This window comes from Polypterus senegalus, chromosome 13 (assembly GCF_016835505.1).
Source record: "Polypterus senegalus isolate Bchr_013 chromosome 13, ASM1683550v1, whole genome shotgun sequence".
In the NCBI taxonomy this organism is placed as follows: domain Eukaryota; kingdom Metazoa; phylum Chordata; class Cladistia; order Polypteriformes; family Polypteridae; genus Polypterus; species Polypterus senegalus.
Genome location: NC_053166.1, coordinates 124446444 through 124470634, shown reverse-complemented (window position 1 = coordinate 124470634; position 24191 = coordinate 124446444). Strand labels below are relative to the sequence as shown.

General features: G+C 37.9%; 1 protein-coding gene across 2 annotated transcripts in view; it reads right to left on the bottom strand.

Moving 5' to 3' along the window:
- Positions 1 to 24191, bottom strand: part of clec16a (C-type lectin domain containing 16A) — a 73947-nt gene that overhangs the window by 13522 nt on the left and 36234 nt on the right. For both annotated transcript variants that reach the window (XM_039774726.1, XM_039774727.1), the window contains exon 4: positions 21628 to 21795. In XM_039774726.1, the coding sequence (XP_039630660.1) occupies positions 21628 to 21795 (168 nt within the window). The remainder of the gene's footprint in view (positions 1 to 21627; positions 21796 to 24191) is intronic.

Genomic DNA, 24191 nt, shown 5'->3' with positions numbered 1-24191 from the left:
GCAATCTCCTAACTTTTATATACAAGAAACATATGAAAACTCCTTATTGAAAGACACCCATGTCAAGGGCTTAAGGAAAACGTTTGGCTTTGGATATTGGCCTGAAAAGGACAAAATTGCTGACTACTGATTAACTCAAATGTTCTTGCTGTCAAGCTGAAATATTTCTGGAAACCAGTAATATGGAATCCAAACAGCTGTAGTTGCAATTAAGAGCATTGTGGGCAAAGAAAGTCAAAGCAATTCACATGAGTCTTAAAATATGCTGTCCATAAAAAGTATTTTTTTACTTTTTACTGGAAGGACATATTTAATATACAACAAAGTATTTCTTGAAATGTTGAAATGTCACTAAGCTGTATTATAGATTTTTAAGACACATATCTAGGGTATATCATACTGCAGTCTTTCATAAAGTTTGTACAGTTAGGTCCATAAATATTTGGACAGAGACAACTTTTTTCTAATTTTGGTTCTGTACTTTAACACAATGAATTTTAAAAGAAACAACTCAGATGCAGTTTAAGTGCAGACTTTCAGCTTTAATTCAGTGGGTTGAACAAAACGATTGCATAAAAATGTGAGGCAACTAAACCATTTTTTTAACACAATCCCTTTATTTCAAGGGCTCAAAAGTAATTGGACAAATTAAATAACTGGAAATAAGATGTTCATTTCTAATACTTGGTTGAAAACCCTTTGCTGGCAATGACAGCCTGAAGTCTTGAACTCATGGACATCACCAGATGCTGGGTTTCCTCCTTTTTAATGCTCTGCCAGGCCTTTACTGCAGCGGCTTTCAGTTGCTGTTTGTTTGTGGGCCCTTCTGTCTGAAGTTTAGTCTTCAACAAGTGAAATGCATGCTCAATTGGGTTAAGATCAGGTGACTGACTTGGCCATTCAAGAATTGTCTACTTCTTTGCTTTAATAAACTCCTGGGTTGCTTTGGCTGTATGTTTTGGGTCATTGTCCATCTGTATCATGAAACGGCGCCCAATCAATTTGACTGCATTTAGGTGGATTTGAGCAGACAGTATATGTCTCTGAACACCTCAGAATTCATTCGGCTGCTTCTGTCCTGTGTCACATCATCAATAAACACTAGTGTCCCAGTGCCACTGGCAGCCATGCACTCCCAAGCCATCACATTGCCTCCACCGTGTTTTACAGATGATGTGGTATGCTTTGGATAATGAGCTGTTCTACGCCTTCTCCATACTTTTTTCTTGCCATCATTCTGGTAGAGGTTGATCTTGGTTTCATCTGTCCAAAGAATGTTTTTCCAGAACTGTGCTGGCTTTTTTAGATGTTCTTTAGCAAAATCCAGTCTAGCCTTTCTGTTATTGAGGCTTATGAGTGGCTTACACCTTGCAGTGCACCCTCTGTGTTTACTTTCATGCAGTCTTCTCTTTATGGTAGACTTGGATATCGATACGCCTACCCCCTGGAGAGTGTTGTTCATTTGGTTGGCTGTTGTGAAGGGGTTTCTCTTCACCATGGAAATGATTCTGCGATCATCCACCACTGTTGTCTTCCGTGGACGTCCAGGTCTTTTTGCGTTGTTGAGTTCACAAGTGCTTGCTTTCTTTCTCAGGATGTACCAAACTGTAGATTTTGCCACTCGTAATATTGTAGCAACTTCTCAGATGTTTTTTTTCTGTTTTCGCAGCTTAAGGATGGCTTCTTTCACCTGCATGGAGAGCTCCTTTGACCGCATGTTGTCTGTTCACAGCAAAAACTTCCACATGCAAGCACCACATCTCAAATCAACTCCAGGCCTTTATCTGCTTAATTGATAATGACATAACGACAGTCTTGCCCACACCTGCCCATGAAATAGCCTTTGAGTCAATTGTTCAATTACTTCTGAGCCCCTGAAATGAAGGGATTGTGTTAACAAAATGGTTTAGTTGTCTCACATTTTTATGAACACAGAAATAGAGGAACACAAAGTCCAGCTAATCAAATGGGATCAATGAGAGGTAAAATGATTGTGAAATTGGTTGGAACAAAAGCCTGCAACCACATAGGGTGAACCAGGAGTGGATTTGAGAACCACTGATTTAGCCAGTCAGACTGCACTCTAGATCATGTTCTGTCTTGCCAAAAAGATGATATTATAATGGCAAGGAATAAGGAAAACAAATTATTAATGAATAGCAAAGCTGTTCTAAGAAATGTAAATTATTAATAATTATTTTTTAGAAGCTAAAATCAAAATAATGAAAGCTGAAGCAAATTATGTTTAATTTCAGCTTTGACAGACCAAAAAAAATGCATAAATATTCTGTGCATCCATAAACAGAAAATAATGCTTTTGTGTAATGTAAGTTATGATTAGAAATTGGGGCATCATGCCAGGTCATGGTCATGCCAGATTAAACTTAACAAACAGTAGTTACATTTATTCTATCTTTTATTCACTGTAACATTAGGCCGTACAACAATAGTATTTAAAGACTAAAAAAACTGGTAAAAGTAAGACCGAAACAGTCAACAAAGATGTGGGATTTAGAAGCTTTAAATGTTAATAACTGTCATAATGCAAATGCTGAAACACATAAAGAACCTTGAAATTTTGGTTATTGCACACATTTTTGCAAAATAAGCAAATGGAAAGTAGTTTACATTACAATTCCTGTTTGAAAAGGATGACTAAATATCATTGCCCATTAAGAAATATGTGAAGTGTAATAAATAAGCCTATATTTAAGAGTTATTGTTGTAGATGATATGAACACTTCAGCCTACCTGAACTTTGGCTTTGACAGCCTTAGGCTTTTGATTCTCAATCAATACATAAAAGTGCTTATAAAAATAATAAACTACAATGCATCCCTTAAGATATTTATCAATTTTATTCTTTGAATGTAATATCTTATCTTCTGTCGAGTTATTCTTATGTTTGCTTTATACAGTATCTTGTATTTGAGCTCACTATGAAAAGAGTTTGATCTCATATAATTTTACATTGATTCTGAACAATTAAAAAGGGTGTTGGTGAAAGATGAATCCAACATCAGTTTCACAAAAGTAAAGACATTATGTAGCCCTGGACATTCAATGCAAAATCAAAAAACAAAATGATATTGGGTGGCATGGTAATGCAGTGATTAGTATTACTGCGCAAAGCTCTAGGAGACTGGGCTCTAATCTTGGCACAACCACCAATTGTGTTGAGTTTGCATGTCATCAAGGTGTATGCGTGGGTATTCCCCAAAACAACATTTTAAGTTAATTAATGAAGATACACTGGCCTGTGTACCATGTGATTGTGTGCATGTGTGTTTTCAGTGGTGAACTAGCACTTCCTCAACTGACTTGATTCTTGCCTTGTGTTCAATGATGCCAAGGTAGACTCTCACTCCCTATAATCCTTAACTGGGTGAAACAGTTAAGATAACGGATGGACGGAAAAGATCAGATTCGCAATTTGTGCAGTATAACACAAATTACTACAAACTTTTACTGTTCTCTGATCAGAAATTCTATAGCTAATATATTTTCCCTAAGACCTGAAAGAAGTTTTTTGAGAGAAAGAGAGAGAGAAAATGAGATAATTTTTGTCTGGTGACGGGAATATTAAATGATATAGTACAAAACAATGACTTTTATGATGCCTAATTTTTGTGTAATCTTTCATGAGTAAAACAAGGTTATGGTAACTACATGGAAAAATTAGTTTATTAAAAAATGCAAAAAACTGCCAAAAAAAAAAACTGCAAGAAAAATGATAATATTGACTGCCCACTCCAATACCATAACTTCTATTGTTTTATTAGTATTATGGCCTCATTTATATTCTAACTAGTATTTTCTACTGTACTTTTCAGGTTTCCACAAAAACAATCACATGATACACTGATCAGCAATGCTACAATACTATGTAATTAGGAAGTGTAAGTAGTGGAAAAGTCCCTCTTGCACACAATGCTAACAAAAAAAGAAACTGTACTTAGAGAGAAAAACTAATATCTCCTTGTGTATGAAAGGCTAAATGACCATAAAATAAGGTGATGTGAACTGACTGTGAACGCAGTACGTAGAAAAGAAGGAAGAGCTCCCAAAGAGCGCTGAAGAAAAACGCTGAATACTTTATTCGCAAGATACAAGTTTAATGAGAAGACACGAGGTATAAACGAGACTTTGGATCACTCTTAAATCACTTTGTAACGGAGTTAAAATTGCTGTAGCGAGAAACTTTTAAGTGCCGGGTCTTAGCTAACATTAAATAAAGCCGTGGACATCACAACATCACACAAGAGAGCAGCTCACATGAACTGACTGAACGCAGTACGAGTGATCACTTCCATGCATCAAACCTGTTCAAAAAACGCATTACTTAATTGACAAGGTAGGAAAAGAATATGCTCCAAGCTGAGCTCCACAGCTAACGCGGTCTTGCGGAAGCAACTTCGTCACGCTGCCACCAAATACTCACAGAAAAATCCACAAGTTAATACACACGCTTTCTCTAGAGTTTCTCTAGAGTTTCTCCACACTCAATGTATTCCTCGAATCTCCGTTATACTCTCTGATCTCCCATTTCAATTCATATGCCTCAAATTTCCAGTAAGGCTCTGCTGCGCGATGACAAGTAATAAGTCTCAGGGACAGACCCTACAAAAGGTTGCCATTGATTTCAGGCAAGATTGCTTTTCTCCTGGAAAACTACACGTTGCATTCTCAAGAGTGAGCTCGCGCAGCTTCGTCATATTACAACCAGAGTGCTGAACTGACAACGTGATATATAAAGAGAACTATAATAATCGTAATAAATGAACAATAAAACAGCGGAGAACCCGTGGATTAAATAAAAAGGCAGCTTCCTTGGCAAAGCAAGGAAAAAGGATGGCTTTATATGTCGTTCGTTTATAAAACAGCGGAAAAGCTGTGTAAAGGCCGCTTCACAAAAAACCAGCGGAGCGCCTTATATGAGCAGGCAGTCAGCTAAAGAAGGCAATCAATAAATATCTATATTCGTAATAAACGAATAAAAAATAGCGTACAAGCCGCAGATTAAATAAAGGAAATGGGTACCTGAAAAATAAAGTAAGTCTCGAATAGCTACACAATAACTATAACAATCGTAATAAACGAACAATAAAAAAGTACAGAACCGCGAAGCAAGGAGAAACGACGGCCTTATATGGCGTTCGTTTATAAGGCAGTGGAGAAGCTGTGTGAAGGCAGCTACACCAAAAAACAGCAGAGCACCACACTCTAAATGTATTCTTCGCATCACCGTGCATTCTCAAAAGTAATCTCAGTGCACAGCTTGGTCATATTACAACCGGAATGCTGAACTGACAACGCGGTATACAAAGAGATCCTTAACAGATAGTTATTGGTATATTTTCCCTCAGTTTAAAAAGGTTTTCTTTTCTTCTTAATAAAGATTTAAAAGCAGTTTTACGTCGCTGCGAAGAGCGGGGATTTTGCTATATACAGTTTATATATATATATATATATATATATATATATATATATATATATATATATATATATATATATATATATATATATATATATATATATATATATATATATATATATATATATATGTAGATATGTATATATATGTAGATCTGTATATATACAGTGGTGTGAAAAACTATTTGCCCCCTTCTTGATTTCTTATTCTTTTGCATGTTTGTCACACAAAATGTTTCTGATCATCAAACACATTTAACCATTAGTCAAATATAACACAAGTAAACACAAAATGCAGTTTTTAAATGATGGTTTTATTATTTAGGGAGAAAAAAATCCAAACCTACATGGCCCTGTGTGAAAAGTAATTGCCCCTTGTTAAAAATAACCTAACTGTGGTGTATCACACCTGAGTTCAATTTCCGTAGCCACCCCCAGGCATGATTACTGCCACACCTGTTTCAATCATGAAATCACTTAAATAAGAGCTGCCTGACAGAGAAGTAGACCAAAAGCACCTCAAAAGCTAGACATCATGCCAAGATCCAAAGAAATTCAGGAACAAATGAGAACAGAAGTAATTGAGATCTATCAGTCTGGTAAAGGTTATAAAGCCATTTCTAAAGCTTTGGGACTCCAGCGAACCACAGTGAGAGCCATTATCCACAAATGGCAAAACATGGAACAGTGGTGAACCTTCCCAGGAGTGGCCGGCCGACCAAAATTACCCCAAGAGCGCAGAGACGACTCATCCGACAGGTCACAAAAGACCACAGTACAACGTCTAAAGAACTGCAGGCCTCACCTGCCTCAATTAAGGTCAGTGTTCACGACTCCACCATAAGAAAGAGACTGCGCAAAAACGGCCTGCATGGCAGATTTCCAAGATGCAAACCACTGTTAAGCAAAAGAACATTAGGGCGTCTCAATTTTGCTAAGAAACATCTCAATGATTGCCAAGACTTTTGGGAAAATACCTTGTGGACTGATGAGAGAAAAGTTGAACTTTTTGGAAGGCAAATGTCCCGTTACATCTGGCGTAAAAGGAACACAGCATTTCAGAAAAGAACATCATACCAACAGTAAAATATGGTGGTGGTATTGTGATGGTCTGGGGTTGTTTTGCTGCTTCAGGACCTGGAAGGCTTGCTGTGATAGATGGAACCATGAATTCTACTGTCTACCAAAAAATCCTGAAGGAGAATGTCCAGCCATCTGTTCGTCAACTCAAGCTGAAGCGATCTTGGGTGCTGCAACAGGACACTGACCCAAAACACACCAGCAAATCCACCTCTGAATGGCTGAAGAAAAACAAAATGAAGACTTTGGAGTGGCCTAGTCAAAGTCCTGACCTGAATCCAATTGAGATGCTATGGCATGACCTTAAAAAGGCGGTTCATGCTAGAAAACCATCAAATAAAGCTGAATTACAACAATCCTGCAAAGATGAGTGGGCCAAAATTCCTCCAGAGCGCTGTAAAAGACTCATTGCAAGTTATCGCAAACACTTGATTGCAGTTATTGCTGCTAAGGGTGGCCCAACCAGTTATTAGGTTTAGGGGGCAATTACTTTTTCACACAGGGCCATGTAGGTTTGGATTTTTTTTTCTCCCTAAATAATAAAAACCATCATTTACAAACTGCATTTTGTGTTTACTTGTGTTATATTTGACTAATGGTTAAATGTGTTTGATGATCAGAAACATTTTGTGTGACAAACATGCAAAAAAATAAGAAATCAGGAAGGGGGCAAATAGTTTTTCACACCTATGTATACATGTCTGTGTGTACACATATATGTGTGTGTACCACTACACTATTTAATATGGACTGCGCTCCCTGCACATATCCCTTTTAGGTGCACTTAGAACTTATACCTTTATCCTGCACTTTCTGCTAATTGCACTTCTGGTTAGACCTAAACTGCATTTCGTTGCCTTGTACTTGTACATGTGTACATGTGTAATGACAATAAAGTTGAATCTAATCTAATCTATATGTATGTATGTGTGTGTGTGTATATATATATATATATATACATATATATACACACATACATATATATATATATATTTATCTGTATGTATGTATGTATGTACTGTATATATGTATATATGTGTGTGTGTATGTATGTGTATGTATGTATGTATGTGTATGTGTATACAGTATATATGTTTATATGTGTGTATATATATATATATATATAAACTGCTCAAAAAAATTAAAGGAACACTTTGAAAACACATCAGATCTCAATGGGAAAAGAAATCCTCCTGGATATCTATACTGATATAGACTGGGTAATGTGTTAGGAACAAAAGGATGCCACATCGTTTGATGGAAATGAAAATGATCAACCTACAGAACCCTGAATTCAAAGACGCCCCCAAAAATCAGAGTGAAAAAATTATGTGGCAGGCTAGTCCATTTTGCCGAAATTTCATTGCAGCAACTCAAAATTGTACGCAGCACTTTGTACGGCCCCTTTGTTCTTGTATACATGCCTGACAACATCGGTGCATGCTTCTAATGAGATGACAGATGGTGTTGTGGGGGATCTCCTCCCAGATCTGGACCAGGGCATCACTGAGCTCCTGGACAGTCTGAGGTGCAACCTGGTGGCACTGGATGGACCAAAACATAATGTCCCAGAGGTGTTCTATTGGATTTAGGTCAGGAAAGTGTGGTGGCCAGTCAATGGTATCAATTCCTTCATCCTCCAGGAACTGCCTACATACTCTTACCACATGAGGCCAGGAATTGTCGTGCACCAGGAGCCACTGTACCAGCATAGGGTCTGACAATGGGTCCAAGGATTTCATCCTGATACCTAATGGCAGCCAAGGTGCCTTTGTCAAGCCTGTAGCGGTCTGTGTGACCCTCCATGGATATGCCTCCCCAGACAATCATTAACCCACCACCAAACTGCTCATGCTGAATGATGTTACAGGCAGCATAATGTTCTCCATGGCTTCTCCAGACCCTTTCACTTCTGTCACGTGCTCAGGGTGAACCTGCTCTCATCTGTAAAAGCACAGGGCACCAGTGGTGCATCTGCCAATTCTGGTATTCTATGGCGAATGCCAATCGAGCTGCATGCTGCTGGGCAGTGAGCTCAGGGCCCATTAGAGGACATGGGGCCCTTGGGTCACCCTCATGAAGTCTTTCTGGTTGTTTGGTCAGAGACATTCACACCAGTGGCCTGCTGGAGGTCATTTTGTAGGGCTCTGGCAGTGCTCATCCTGTTCCTCCTTGCCCAAAGGAGCAGATACTGGTCCTGCTGATGGGTTATGGACTTTCTATGGCCCTCTCCAGCTCTCCTAGAGTAACTGCTTGTCTCCTAGAATCTCCTCCATGCCCTTGAGACTGTGCAGGGTGACACAGCAAACCTTCTGGCAATGACACGTATTGATGTGCCATCCTGGAGAAGTTGGACTACCTGTGCAACCTCTGTAGGGTCCAGGTATCGCCTCATGCTACCAGTAGTAACACTGACTGTAGCCAAATGCAAAACTAGAGAAAAAACAGTCAGAAAAGATGAGGAGGGAAAAATGTCAGTGGCCTCCACCTGTTAAACCATTCCTGTTTTGGGGGTCATCTCATTGTTGCCCCTCTAGTGAATCTGTTGTTAATTTCATTAACACCACACCAGCTGAAACTGATTAACAACCCCCTCTGCTACTTAACTGACCAGATTAATATCCCATAAGTTTCATTGACTTTATGCTATACTCTGATTAAAAAGTGTTCCTTTAATTCTTTTGAGCAGTATATATATATATATATAAAACAGCGACACTCATAACAGTGACAAAACAATTGCATTGACAATCATGTTACGTTATTTTTAAAATGTTTCCTTTTCTTTTTCATAACTTCTTTAACACACTACTTCTCCGCTGCGAAGCACGGGTATCTTGCTAGTATCATATATACCTAGGTCTCTGTTTTTAATCAGTGCGGCTTTGACATCATGGACCATAAGGTGCATACTAATTTAGCGTAAGCAGAAACACTCAATAAAACTGAATACAAAAAATCAAATGACAGTGAGATACGAATAAGACAGATTCACCAGCACTTGTGTGTCAGCTTTTATCGATCCAGATCAGAGAATGTCCAGTTTCATTGTCTCAAAACACCACTCACATCTAAAGTTATTCCTAGTTTCAAATAAAAACTAACAGCGTTAGATGCCTAGGTGGTAGTATGTATCGTGACTGAGAGAATAAAAGTGAGAAAAAAAAAAAAGGGTAACTTCTACAAGTACTATAAACGTACAACGTATGTTACAGACGCAAACCAAATGTATATGTGTACTGTATAATATTAACAATAAGAGCAGCTCACTTCTGAAAACGGCAAATATAGGAGGCAGTCGGGATCGAACTTGGGACTCTTGATTACAAGTCAGCAAATCTTACCGCTACTCCACGGAAGCTGTTGTCTTATCCTTGAACCTTTTGTGAAAGTGTTTATTTGATCTTTGAACTTCAGGCTTCACACATTATATAGTTTATGCCAATATTTTGACATTTACTACTAAAATATAAAAAACATTTCTGGTTTAACAATGTGTTTACACAGATTATTGTAGAAGCGGAACACACATGAAGTGCACGTGTTCCAAAAAACGATCTATTATTTCCACTCCAAAACTCCAGCACTTCACTCCCAGATAATCAAGGCATGAGCTGGGAGAACTTTGTGCACATTCTGTGGCAGTGGGGAGATGGAATAGCAGGGTGCTTGTCTTTATCGGCACATTTACAGGACAAAAGATGCTGACAGAGGGGTGCGATAGGATGTAAGGTGGGCCGGATCTACAAGTTTTTTCGTAGGCTCTGGTAATCCTAGTGTTAATGAAGTGGATGGCTGTAGAATCCATCTAGGCTCACAAGAATACAGGAAAAAACACAATAGAGTAGAGACAACACGATAGAGTTAGTTTTATAAATGTTGTTTGTGCTTGTGGAGAAACTACAATCTTTGTGTTATAACCAAAATAAATAAATATACCTATAGACTTAGTGTTGTAGTGGAGCCCTGCCAGTATTTATCACAAAAGTAGCAAAAAAAATTGCTTGGCTTAAAGATGTTATATTTGCTAAATACAAAAACACATGTAAAGCAGTTGTGGTGGAGAATCTAGTGCTTTAGAAAGCATAAGTCAATTAATGTTCTCAAAAGATCCAAGCTGCTTCCCATTTTGTTTTTTTCTTCTGGTAATTAATGACCCTTTCCCCCCATCTGCTATACTCCATAGCACATTTTCTTGTCTGGCTTGCCCACATTTTCTAAGAGACAATTAAACTTTAGCATTCCTCTCAATAAAATAATTGTTCTCGGATCACAGTTGCAAAAATGATTTTACGAGATCACGAGTTTTCTCGTAGGCTTCAGGGATTCTAGTGTTAATGTTCCATCAAGAATATGGCCTGTTTAACTCTGTTCAGGGCTATGGCCTTTTCCATCAATACTGGACACATGGTAGTAGTGTTGCTGGTCTATACTACCCTTCATATATACTGTATGAGATATATTTTATTTAATGAGATGTAAGCAGGCAAATTAATTTCTTTGTTCCGTGTTACATGCTAAAGCAGTGATGTAAATCTCAACAGGTATTGTTCTGCTATTACAGTAAAAAAAAAACACCATTAACTAAATCAACAACAAGGTTAAGTCTGTGATGCACAGGATAACAAGTTTAAAAAGTAAACTGTCTTTTTAGCAGGAAAAATAAACAGAGGAAGTTGCAAATTCCACTTTAAATTTGAAAAGTCTGAACAGACATCCACACCTGTGTAATCAGTTGAAATAAACCAATGAAAACATAGACAGTAAGGTTCCTTACACTCACAGCACCTCTGGGAAGAACTCAGGGAAATGTACTTTGCTTCATTTGAGTTCTTTCTTTGGAATGCAATTTAGGAAGCAAGAAAGTTTAAAATGTTTAGTGAAAATTTAAATGAAACTGAATGCGCACTATTTCATACTTTCAGCTTATATCAACTATTTTAATCAATGGAAATAAAAAATAAGCAGTAAGACGACAGAAGTAAGGGGTAGAAGGGTATGCTAAGATGAGGCAAAAAAAGTCTTGTTTTTTTATCATCAGTAATATTAATACAAACGTTATTTCCAGAATATATTAAGATACAACAATCATTTTCAGGTATGTGATGTTTACCAGGACTTCAAACAACCATCTAATTAATTATAAAGAAAGTAAATTGTGTGGGAAGTAGAAAAGTTAAATCATGTGGTATATTACACCTCATCTGCGTACCAAGGACTTTAGGAATTCACCCCATGACTTTGCTTAGACTTAGTCCTCATAGTGAAACTATTTAATTAGGTCCAGTTCTTTGTTCTCAGTTCCTTTTATTCAGTGCTAGTTCTTGTTATGTCTTCTCACTGGGTAAATACACACACATATATATACTATATCTGTTCCTTTCTGTGGAACCTTCCAAAGACTCATAACTGATGACAGGTAAGTGGGTGGGGGACAGTTAAAGTTGATAGTATGTGACTTGCAGCTTAATCAATACCATCCTTTAAGCAGTAAACATTAAATCTAATCCCATAAAGAAATGCCAAAAAAGACAAAAACATTTCTAAATTAATTTTAAAATGACAAACTGGACATTCCTAGTGATGATTTAAAAACAGCAAGACATCCGAGAATAAAAAAAAAAAAACACCTCCACTTTAGACCTATAAGCACTATACTACAATTCTCAGATTTAAAAACTGTCTGTTTTTCTTGTCATTTATGTTACTATAGAAATACATGCCATTTCGCCTAAAAAATAAAGAAAAGAAAAAAAAACAACAATAGTGTAGTAAGTCACTAAAACTTCTATCCCCATCTCCATTTTTTTTTTTGGTTACATGGCGAACTATACAGACACATTTTAACAACAACAAGCACTGCGATATCCAGGCATCAATTTGTCATTCCCACTTTTCCCCTATCTTTGGCTAGCCCAAGTTTCTATTTTAACCTTATTTGAGCGATTGATTTTGAAACTGAAAGCTTAAACAACCTATTAATATATCAAATTTATGAGTACCTGTCATGACACATCTTATTATATATTACCCATTTAGACACTCTTAACGGCTGGTGACCTAATGAAGAGTGGTTCACCAAGTCTTTCTAGTAATAAAAAGATCTTTCAGTTGTGGAAGGTTACAGAATGCTGTATCTTTCAACTTTTTATTATGCTGCAGCAGCAACTGTCAATATAGCATATATTATTTCAGTCTGTCTCAGTGTTTAACTTTTCCAATGATCAGAGACTTTTTAAAAAGGGGATACTTTTTATAGCATGTGCAGTAATCTTCTCCAGCATCAATTATCTGCTGTTTGGAATTTGCTTATCTAGCTTTCAAATCCATATGTTACTACTAAAAATAAACTTATACATATATGTACATATATTTAATGATTTACTGTATTGCTTAAATGTTAGATATGTTCCACAGAAAAATCCACAATACAGCTGGGACGCAATAGCTGAACCATGATATAGCGGGGGATCACTGTATTACATTTGCTTCATCTGACTTACAAATAAAGACGCACAAATTATCAACTTATATACAAAACAAAATGTAAAGTATTATTGTTATTTAATTATTTAATCTTCAAAGAAGTCAACAAGTTAGAATCACAAATATATTCAATTGTCCATCAGATTTATAAAACTCATTTCAAACAAGTTTGACGGGTTTGTAATTTATGATTTCTTTAGCCGCCTGGTTTCTTTATGCACACGTGTTGCTCTTGCCCTCCTACTGCATCTTTATGGACCTTCATTTCCACCTTATTTCCGAATGTTTTGGATGTCTTTAATCCTTGTTCTGCCTTGTTTTTTGAATTGTCATCTTGCTCCTTTTCATCAACAGATAAAAATGTAATTTCAGTAAGCTACTTGGCTGCTAAAATCCTCTTGACATGTCTCTGGAAAAACCAAAGCCTAATAATTTCCTAGAGGAAGTTACTTCATAAGTTATTTCTTTTAGAACTTTCAGCTGCTCCTACTAATTTCTCTTCCACATCCCCCTATAGACCTTTAGAAAATGGAATTGCACTTATTAAAAACAACGTATTTTTGTTCTAATCAGGATGTGTAGGGCATTCTGCTAGCAAATCATTTTTGTTTTGAATTGAGGCAGGGTGGGGTTGATACTGGTTGCCTGTGGACTTTGTTCCCTTACTGCACTTTTCTCATTTGGTTGTTTCCCCTTTTTCTATGTAACCCTGTAATCTCAAACCAGTTTTGTCTGGTTTCTGCTAATTTGACTTAACTGGCTATGACTTCATCATCCTTCACACAATATTCATGTTCTATCCTTCAAAAGCACGGGGGGAGATAGAAGAAATGTCAGCGCATACCAAGTGGAGGCAAAGAAAAATGTACTATTTGTTGGTCTAAACAGTAGTATAAATAACAAAAGGATGTTGATCAAGTGACAGAGTGGCGGAGAAACTTGAAAGTTCAAGTTCACAAAGTCACACGGTGCCCGAAATAAAAAAGAAGTTGTCAGATATCAAAGTGTTGTAGTCCGCCGTCTGAGTGTCATATGGAAGCTTATTAGGGTACAGAGAAAAGAAACAAAAATAGGGACACGGTGGGAAAAAAAGCTCAAAATGTCAACTTTAATCTTGAAATTTCCACTTTAATCACAGTTTATTTTGTCATTAAAGTATAATGTCATAAACTTAATCTTACAATCGTTTAATGTACTACTTACCCAAATCCCATTATAACTAAAGTAGCATGTCAAATGCTTTGTTTTGTATGTGTTCTTCTATGTGCTCTGTGTGTGTGAATCAGTACGTGCTTCTTAAATGGGCTTTCTCTTCCTCCGACAGGACACAGAATCCATTACATTCATGATATTATAGCTCTCTGAATAATTCAAATACTAAGATGTATACTTGATATCATTTTCATAATGATAGGAATTAAAGCATGTAATAAACATAGGGACACGGTGGTGCAGTGATAGTGACGAGCTGGCGCCCTGTCCAGAGATTGTTCCAGCCTCCTGCAAAATGCTTGCTGCACCATGCGCAAACCTCCGATGAAATGATTTATTGCAGCAGTACTGTCTCTCTCAAATATACTAACACCCGATTCCTGTCCTTACTTTACTTTCTCTAAGTAACTAATTGCCACATAATCAGCTCTGTAGTAGGTGTAAAGCCATCTGTAAGCTTAGAACGTCGAAATATCTTAGTATATGTTTAATTATTCCATCCATCTATCCATCCTGGGTTGCGCCAATCACAGCAAGCATACAGCACAAGGCAGGAACAATCCCTGAACAAGGTGCCATCACATCGCTAGTGCTGCGACACATGTTTAATTATTTACAATATAGATTATTTAAATGATGTTAAAATTTTATCTTTATAATATAATAAACATACCTTGCTATCAACAGCTCCAATCTAAATCGACTTAGCAGCCAGTCGTCATCATACAGTCCCGATCAAAAGTTTAAGACCACTTGAAAAATGGCAAAAAATCATATTTTGCATGGTTGGATCTTAACAAGGTTCCAAGTAGAGCTTCAACATGCAACAAGAAGAAATGGGAGTGAGACAAAACATTTTTTGAGCATTCAATTAATTGAAAATAACTATTAAATTGAAACAGGCTGTTTTACAGCTGATCAAGATTTTAGGACCACGTGCCTTTAAAAGGCCAAATCTGTGCAAAGATGTGGATTCATTGTCATTTTCTGTCAGGTAGTCACACGTTCTGATGGCAAAGGCAAAAAAACTCCCTTTTTGAACGTGGTTGGGTTGTTGAACTGCATAAGCAGGGTCTCTCACAGCGTGCCATCGCTGCTGAGGTGGGACGCAGTAAAACAGTCATTTGGAATTTCTTAGATGATCCTGAGGGTTCTGGAACAAAAAAGTCAAGTGGAAGACCCAAAAAAATTTCACAAGCACTGAGCCGGAGGATCCAATTGGCTGTCCGTCAAGACACTGGATGATCCTCGACCCAAATTAAGGCGGTTACTGGTGCTGACTGCAGCCCCATAACCATCAGACAGCATCTGAGACTGAAGGGCTTCAAAAACAAAAAACGTCTTCAAAGACCTCATCTCCTTGAATGCCACAGAACTGCTCGTTTGGACTTTGCAAGAGAGCACCAAACATGGGACATTTAAAGGTGGAAGAAAGTTTTATTCTCTGATGCGAAAAAATGTAACCTTGATGGTCCTGATTGTTTCCAACATTACTGGCTTGACAAGCAGATCCCACCTGAGATGTTTTTTACGCGCCACAGTGGAGGGAGCGCCATAATGGTCTGGGGTGCTTTTTCCTTCGGTGGAACAATGGAGTTTCAGGAAGTGCAGGGGCGTCAAGCGGCCGCTGGCTATGTCCAGATGTTGCAGAGAGCATTCCTCATGACTGAGGGCCCTCATCTGGGTTTTTCAACAGGACAACGCTACAGTACACAATGCCCACAGGACAAGGGACTTCTTCCAGGAGAATAACATCACTCTTTTGGCCCATCCTGCTTGGTCCCCTGATCTAAATCCAATTGAGAACCTTTTGGGATGGATGGCAAGGGAAGTTTACAAAAATGGACAACAGTTACAGACAGTAGATGCCCTTTGTGCGGCCGTCTTCACCACTTGGAGAAATGTTCCCACTCACCTCATGGAAATGCTTGCATCAAGCCTGCCGCAACGAATTTTTGAAGTGATCAGCAATAACGGTGGAGCTACGCAGTACTGAGTTCCTGTTTGGAAGTTTAATTTCTGTTTTGGGGGGGTTTACGGGTTTTTTTGGAGGTGTGGTCCAAAACTTTTGATCAGCTGTAAAACAGCCTGTTTCAGTTTAATCGTCGTTTTCATTAAATTGCATGCTCAAAAATGTTTTATCTCACTCCCATTTCTTCTTGTTGCATGTTGAAGCTCTACTTGGAAGCTCGTTAAGATCCAACCATGCAAAATCTGATTTTTTGCAATTTTTCAAGTGGTCTTAAACTTTTGATCGGGACTGTATGTAAATATGTGCTTTATAAAGTGGCTCAGGTTGTGCAATATTATAACTTTATCGCAAGTTTACAGTGTGACTGGTAAGGAGAGAGAGTTAGCCGGTATGATGGAGAGAAAGAAGGTTGATATATTGTGTGTGCAAGAGACTAAATGGAAGGGGATTGGAGGTGGATTCAAATTGTTCTATCGTGGTGTGGATGGGAGGAGAAAATGGATTTGGGGTTATTCTGAAGGAACAGTATGTCAAGAGTGTTTTGGAGGTTAAAAGAGTGTCAGGCAGAGTAATGATTATGAAGCTGGAAATTGGAGGTGTAATGATGAATGTTGTTAGTGCATATGCACCACAAGTTGAGTGTGCAATGGATGAGAATGACCATTTTTGGAGTGAGTAGGATGAAGTGTTGAACAGTATACCCATGGGACAGAAAGTGGTGATTGGAGTGGATTTCAATGAGCATGTTGGTGAAGGGAACAGTGGAGACGAGGAGGTGATGGGTAGGTATGGTGTCAAGAAGAGGAATGAAGAAGGTCAAAGGATAGTGAATTTTGCCAAAAGGATGGACATGGCTGTGGTGAATACATATTTTAAGAAGAGGGAGGAACATAGGGTAACGTACAAGAGTGGAGGAAGATGCACACAGGTAGATTACACCCTATGCAGAAGAGTCAATCTGAAGGAGATTGAAGACTCCAAAATGGTGGCAGGGGAAAGTGTAGTTAAGCAGCATAGGATGGTGGTCTGTAGGATGACTTTGGAGATCAAGAAGAGGAAGAGAGTGAGGTCAGAGCCCAGGATCAAATGGTGGAATTTGAAAAAGGAAGACTGCAAGGTTGAGTTTAAGAAGAAGGTGAGACAGGCACTGGGTGGTAGTGAAGAATTACCAGACAGTTGGGAAACTACAGCAGATGTAGTAAGGGTGACAGCAAGAAGGGTGCTTGGTGTGACATCTGGACAGAGGAAAGAGGAAATCTGGTGGTGGAATGGGAAAGTACAGGAAAGTATACAGAGGAAGAGGATGGCAGAGACGAAGTAGGATAGCCAGAGAGATGCAGAAAGTAGACAAGAGTACAAGGAGATAAGGCGCAAGGTGAAGAGAGAGGTGGCGAAGGCTAAAGAAAAGGTGTATGATGAGTTGTATGAGAGGTTGGACACTAAGGAGGGAGAAAATGACCTGTACCAAATGGCTAGACAGAGGGACCGAGCTGGGAAAGATGTGCAGCAAGTTAGGATAATAAAGGATAAAGATGAAAACATACTCACAAGCAAGGAGAGTGTGTTGAGCAGATGGAAAGAGTACTTTGAGAGGCTGATGAATGTAGAGAACTAAAGAGAGAAGAGGTTGGATGATGTGGAGATAGTGAATCAGGATGTGCAACGGATTACCAAGGAGGATGTAAGGACAGCTATGAAGAAGATGAAAAATGGAAAAGCCGTTGGTCCAGAAGACATACCTGTGGAAGCATGGAGGTGTTTAGGAGAGATGGCAGTGGAGTTTTTAACCAGATTGTTTAATGGAATCTTGGAAAGTGAGAGGATGCCTGAGGCGTGGAGAAGAAGTGTACTGGTGCCGATATTTAAGAATAAGAGGGACGTGCAGGACTGTAGTAACTACAGGGGGATAAAATTGATGAGCCACAGCATGAAGTTATGGGAAAGAGTAGTGGAAGTTAGGCTATGAAGTGAGGTGATGATTAGTGAGCAGCATTATGGTTTCATGCCAAGAGAGAGCACCACAGATGTGATGTTTGCTCTGAGGGTGCTGATGTAGAAGTATAATTAATTCATTCATTCATTCATTATATTTATACAGCGCTTTTCCATAGAGAAAGCCAGAAGGAGTTGCATTGCATCTTTGTGGACCTGGAGAAAGCATATGACAGGGTGCCTTGAGAGGAGCTGTGGTATTGTATGAAGAAGTCGGGAGTAGCAGAGAAGTATAGGATATGTACGAGGGAAGTGCGACTGTGGCGAGGTCTGCGGTAGGAGTGATGGATGCATTCAAGGTGGAGGTGGGATTACATCAGGGATTGGCTCTGAGCCCTTTCTTATTTGCAATGGTGATGGACAGATTGACAGAAAAGATTAGACAGGAGTCCCCGTGAACTATGATGTTTGCTTATGACATTGTGATCTGTAGCAATAGTAGGGAGCAGGTGGTGAAGAGACCCTGAAGAGGTGGAGATATGCTCTAGAGAGGAGAGGAATGAAGGTCAGTAGGAACACGACAGAATACATGTGTGTAAATGAGAGGGAGGTCAGTGGAATGGTGAGGATGCAAGGAGTAGAGTTGGTGAAGGTGGATGAGTTTAAATACTTGGGATCAATAGTACAGAGTAATGGGGATTGTGGAAAAGAGTTGAAAAAGAGTGCAGGCAGAGTGGAATGGGTGGAGAAGAGTGTCAAGAGTGATTTGTGACAGATGGATATCAACAAGAGTGAAAGAGAAGGTCTATAGGATGGTAGTGAGATCAGCTGTGTTATATGGGTTGGAGACGGTGGCACTGACCAGAAAGAAGGAGACATTATATATTTTATTATATTATAAACCACTAAACAATAAAATACTTAATACGTTCCTTCCTTAATGTGAGTCTGTCTGCTACTAAAATGAAATCGAATTGTGGGGCAAAAGAAGAAATCTTGTATGTTGTATGGGAATCTCCCACAAAATATTAAGTGACTGGAAAAATCCTTTCAATACTAAACTGACTCAAGACATGCACAAGAAACTTTAATAAAAAATAACTGTGTTTGTTTGCAAAAATGGACTGACAGAGCCTGACAAACCAAAAACAAATTTTTGATATTCCTTATGCATGTAAATGGTGAATCCCATTAAGACTCGACTATATAACTTGTTTACAATGTACATTACAAAAATAGACTCAACTTAAAATACTTGTTGATACAAAAAAAGGTTCAATTTTTTTATTACCTGCTATTAAGGACACACTCTGTACACAAGCAGAAAATGACATACAAAGGGAGTATCATGACCATCAAACCTTAAAATTAGGAGACAAATAAGCATAAGAACATTTGATCTTTACAATAAAGAGTTGGGACTAAAACCTCTTCTGCAGTAAGATACAAAATAATTACTTTCTAATTCACACTATTCAAACTATCAATATGGGTAGAAAGCAACTAAGATCTTGGTACCTGAGCATCCTAAAAAGAAAATCTATAAAGAAAAAGACCACCAGACTCAAGACAGCAAATATTGAAAGCAATAATAAGATACTGAAAAACAACTAATAGGATGCTGAATCTCTGAATTTAATACTAATTACGAAACACTGCCATTCAGCTTATTTTGATTATTATTATCTGACTGTAGAACTGAGAGACCAAACATAGCTAACTCTTTTCACATTGTCTATTTCTTTTAAATTTTCTTTAACATCAAATTATGGACTCAGGCCTGAACTGCAATCCTAGACATACTGAGAATAGGTTTAGTAATACGATTTTATACTGACAGAGCTATTAAATGAAACAGCAATGCACATGCTTTTTATAAATAGACAGGAATAGGCATTTCATGTTTAAAAAAAAAAGAAAAAAAAAAAAAGAAAATACTTTAAAACATACCAGAAAAGTGGCAAACAGCATAAAATAGTTTAAGTAGTTTAATAGAAAATTAAGTTACCAGTACTACAAAATAGTTATCTATGCAAGTAATTTCATTGATAATAAACAATTTAATGTGAAATACTTCCTGCAGCAAAATGTGTGTTTAAAAAGAATAAAAATAATATTTTTGAAATGTATAGATTTCCTTTGTAAGTTTATCACTGTCCAGATATTAATTAAAACTTGGCATGTAATAATATAATATGTACGCTTTGGTATTTCCCAGTTTCAGAAAGTTCTTACAGAAATTAGATTAGATTAGATAAACTTCAATAACGTTTTTTCTATCGAAAAACAAAACTGCCAAAAAATAGACATTACTTTTTTCACCACACAAATGAGAAAAATTCCAACAACAAAAAAATCCAAGTTGATTTTAAATAAATCAGCTTTATTGATATATATGATTTGTATGCTAGCTTTCACAAAGCACATTATAGGGATAAAATGTGATCGGAAGTAAAACAAACATAGACAGAGCAGCAGTGATTTTGAGAATTCTTAACTGTTTTGAAGAATATTAGTATTATGGAAAATGAAAAACAATAATATGTGAATTTCCCCTTGGGATTATCAATCAATCAATCAATCAATCTCCTACCAGTCAAACAATAATTAAAAAACAGACAGTTGTTTACCTGAAGGACTTATTCAAAATATCTAAATAATTTGTACTAAGAAACAGCCAATCAAACAAACAAAATCCTCTGCTATAAGTGCATCCTCAAATGTGTCACATGAAGTAAGATCATTCAGTATTAATTTTGCATAGCAACATTCAAAGTTTAATAAAGTATGTAAATCGTGTTTGTGTCTTTTAGAATCAGTTTGCAGAATATACACCAATACTCTGGAAACTGCAAAACAAACGCCACCATGCAATTGTAAGATTACCTTCTAATTTATCAAAACATATATTTGTTTTATAAAAACTAACCAGAAACCACAAGTTGCTGTGTTCAAGTAAACATACATTATCATATACATTATATTATGTATCATTATCTAAACCTGCTTTGTACCCCTTATCAAGGAGGAAGGTAAGGAAATTGGCTTCTACAACTCAATAATTAACAGCCTCATTCTTTTGTGTCTGATCTTTAATAGTGATACCGATCTTATGAATTTAAAGATTAATAATGTAACTGCTGAGGCTATAGGGGAATCACTCTCTCTTTGGCTTATCTGGTCCTTTCTTCTTAAAAATGGTTAAGCCCCTGCCTAAGCCTTAATCATGACTTTTGGACTAGGAGATGCATGAAAAAATTCTCCCATGGGAGTTTAGTTAATTACACATTTTATCATTTAGGTAATATTTAAGAAAGAATTTCAATAGTTTGAATTTGTTGCACTACTGAAATGACATTAGGATTATAAAATTTGCATTTTATTTTTTAACTAAAACTGACCTAATTCTACTTATAGAAAAAATAATCATAATTATTAAAAGGAAGTGAATTTAGGGTAAAACCTTTCTAAGTCTTTAGGTTGAATGCAAAAGTGATCCTGAAATATTTTACCTGGCACCTTATCTGCAGAGGTAAACACAGAGCGCTGCACACTGGGATCACTGAGGCCACGCCGTGACTGGTCATAGAATCTAAATGGAAGGTGCTGGGAAGAAGTAGCAGAGTTTTGTCCAAAACCTAGAACAGTAGCTGAAGGCTGAACAGGTAGATCCAAAAGCGCTACAAAAGATAACAGAGAACCATTTTAACAAGATACTGTTCTGCATATTTTATCCATTTAAATCAACACAGAAAACTTTTTGCAGTGTAAGACATGGTGATTCATAAAACATCCTTGCTTATTTATGTTTGGCTAAGAATTGCTTTTTTTCTGTTTCTTTGATAACTTTCTTTTTAAATCAAATGGTTCAACTGTACAAAGCCCAGATGTTTTGGACAGACAAACTTTATTCAGTCAAAAGAAAAAAAAAAGTTTAGTTAGGGCAAACTTAAACATATGAGCTCTCAAATAATCCTCTTATTTATGCTGTTATTACACTACATGACTCTTCTAAAGATTTTAAGCCATAGTCCTCATTTATATAATCTTAGCAATCTTCCATGACTGCCACTTATTAAGTGTGACATCCCACAAGACTCGCTACATCAAAATCAAATTAGTTTGTTTTTATTGTACAGTTGCCAGTTGAACAATGGACTCTTGTATGTGAGTTAACAAACGATGAGTAGTCAAGCAGAAATGAAATGCATATAATGCCGACAGGCAGCAAAAAACAAGAGATTAGATCAGATAAGATTCAACTTTATTATCATTGAACAAGTACAACAAAATGCAGTTTACCATCTAACTAGAAAGTGCAAATAGTAGAGTAATATACAGATTACGGGCAGAACGGTGACGCAGTGGTAGCGCTGCTGCCTTGCAGTTAAGAGACCTGGGTTCGCTTCCCGGGTCCTTCCTGCGTGGAGTTTGCATGTTCTCCCCGTGTCTGCATGGGTTTCCTCCGAGTACTCCGGTTTCCTCCCACGGTCCAAAGACATGCAGGTTAGGTGGATTGGCAATTCTAAATTGGCCCTAGTGTGTGCTTGGTGTGTTTGTGTGCATCCTGTGGTGGGTTGGCACCCTGTCCAGGATTGGTTCCTGCCTTGTGCCCTGTGTTGGCTGGGATTGGCTCCAGCAGACCCCCGTGACCCTGTGTTCGGATGGATGGATGGATATATAGATTACAGGTAGAAGTATATACAAGGAAGAGTATATAGATATGAATACTGATCAGAAAGTATAGATACTGTACATGATAAAAGATAAATGAAATATTTTTTATGTACAGAATAAATATGTGTAAACAGGTGAAAATATAAAATATAGGTGAAAATATACTACTCCAGTCAGAAGTTCTTGATATTTAGAAAGGTCAGCTATTGATTGGTAAGGGTTGAGAGCTCTGAATGATGATGGTGTTATGAAAGAAATTGTTTCAAAGCTTGCTACTGCAGGACCGAAGGATCCTGTAGCACCTCCCTGATGGAAGGGGGGTAAACCGTTCATGATTTGGGTGTGAGGCATTCTTGATGCTGCAAGCAGACACCATGTATGCTGCAGGTCACTGATAGTCGACAGTGGAATGCCAATGATGTGCCAAAGAGTTTTCACCACCCATTGAAGGACCTTCTTGTTGTCTATGGAGCAGTTGCCATACCACACCGTAATGCATTTAAGTCAATATGTTCTTGATGGTTCAGCAGTAAAAGTTCAACAGATTATGAAGAGACAGGCAGGCTTTCTTTAGCCTCCACAGAAAGTAAAGTCGCTGCTGCACGTTTTTAACCAGACTGGATTGTAAAAATCGATCAAGAAAAAACAGAGTTATAGCTGAAAATAATTGTGGCATGGTTGTTTGGCCCACGGTGTAGTGTGTGGCCTATTAATTCAGTCAACAACAGACCAGCAGCAGTCAGTTTCCTGGCTCCCACTAAGACTGAGCACAATGGACTGGGGGGAGTCTGCACACTGTAGCTCACAAATGCCGGGACAGGGCAGACTTCATTGACGTCTGTCTGACAACAGCTTTGAACAGCAACTTGAAACTGCAATGCATCAGTCTGTTGCATCCGCATTATCTGAGCCAAGAAACTTGCCATCACAGAATGATGACAAAAAACTGTATGCATCATCCATCCATTTTCCAACCCGCTGAATCCGAACACAGGGTCACGGGGGTCTGCTGGTAAAAGCTGAAATGGCAGTGTTTCAGAGCAATGGCAAGCGCGGGCGTTGTTTAGAACAAGTGTATCAGTATCTGATGACTGTGCCACCTACTTCAGTGGAGGCAGAGCGTGCTTTCTCAGCGGCTGGCTTACTCTGCACGAATGCGCGTTCTCGCCTGGATGCCCACACGCGGGACACGTGCTTTCTACGCTCTTATTACCGCAACTAACTAGATACATGTACTTATATGACAGCATGAACTGCTTGTAGATAAGGGTAGTCTTTAATTGGTGTCAACATATTGCAGTAGTTTTATTAAAAATAAGTGTCGGTCTTTCTAAAACCGTTCACATGTGAGATGCCCGTGCACTGTGTCATCCCCGGGAATGACATGCGGGATTCCCGA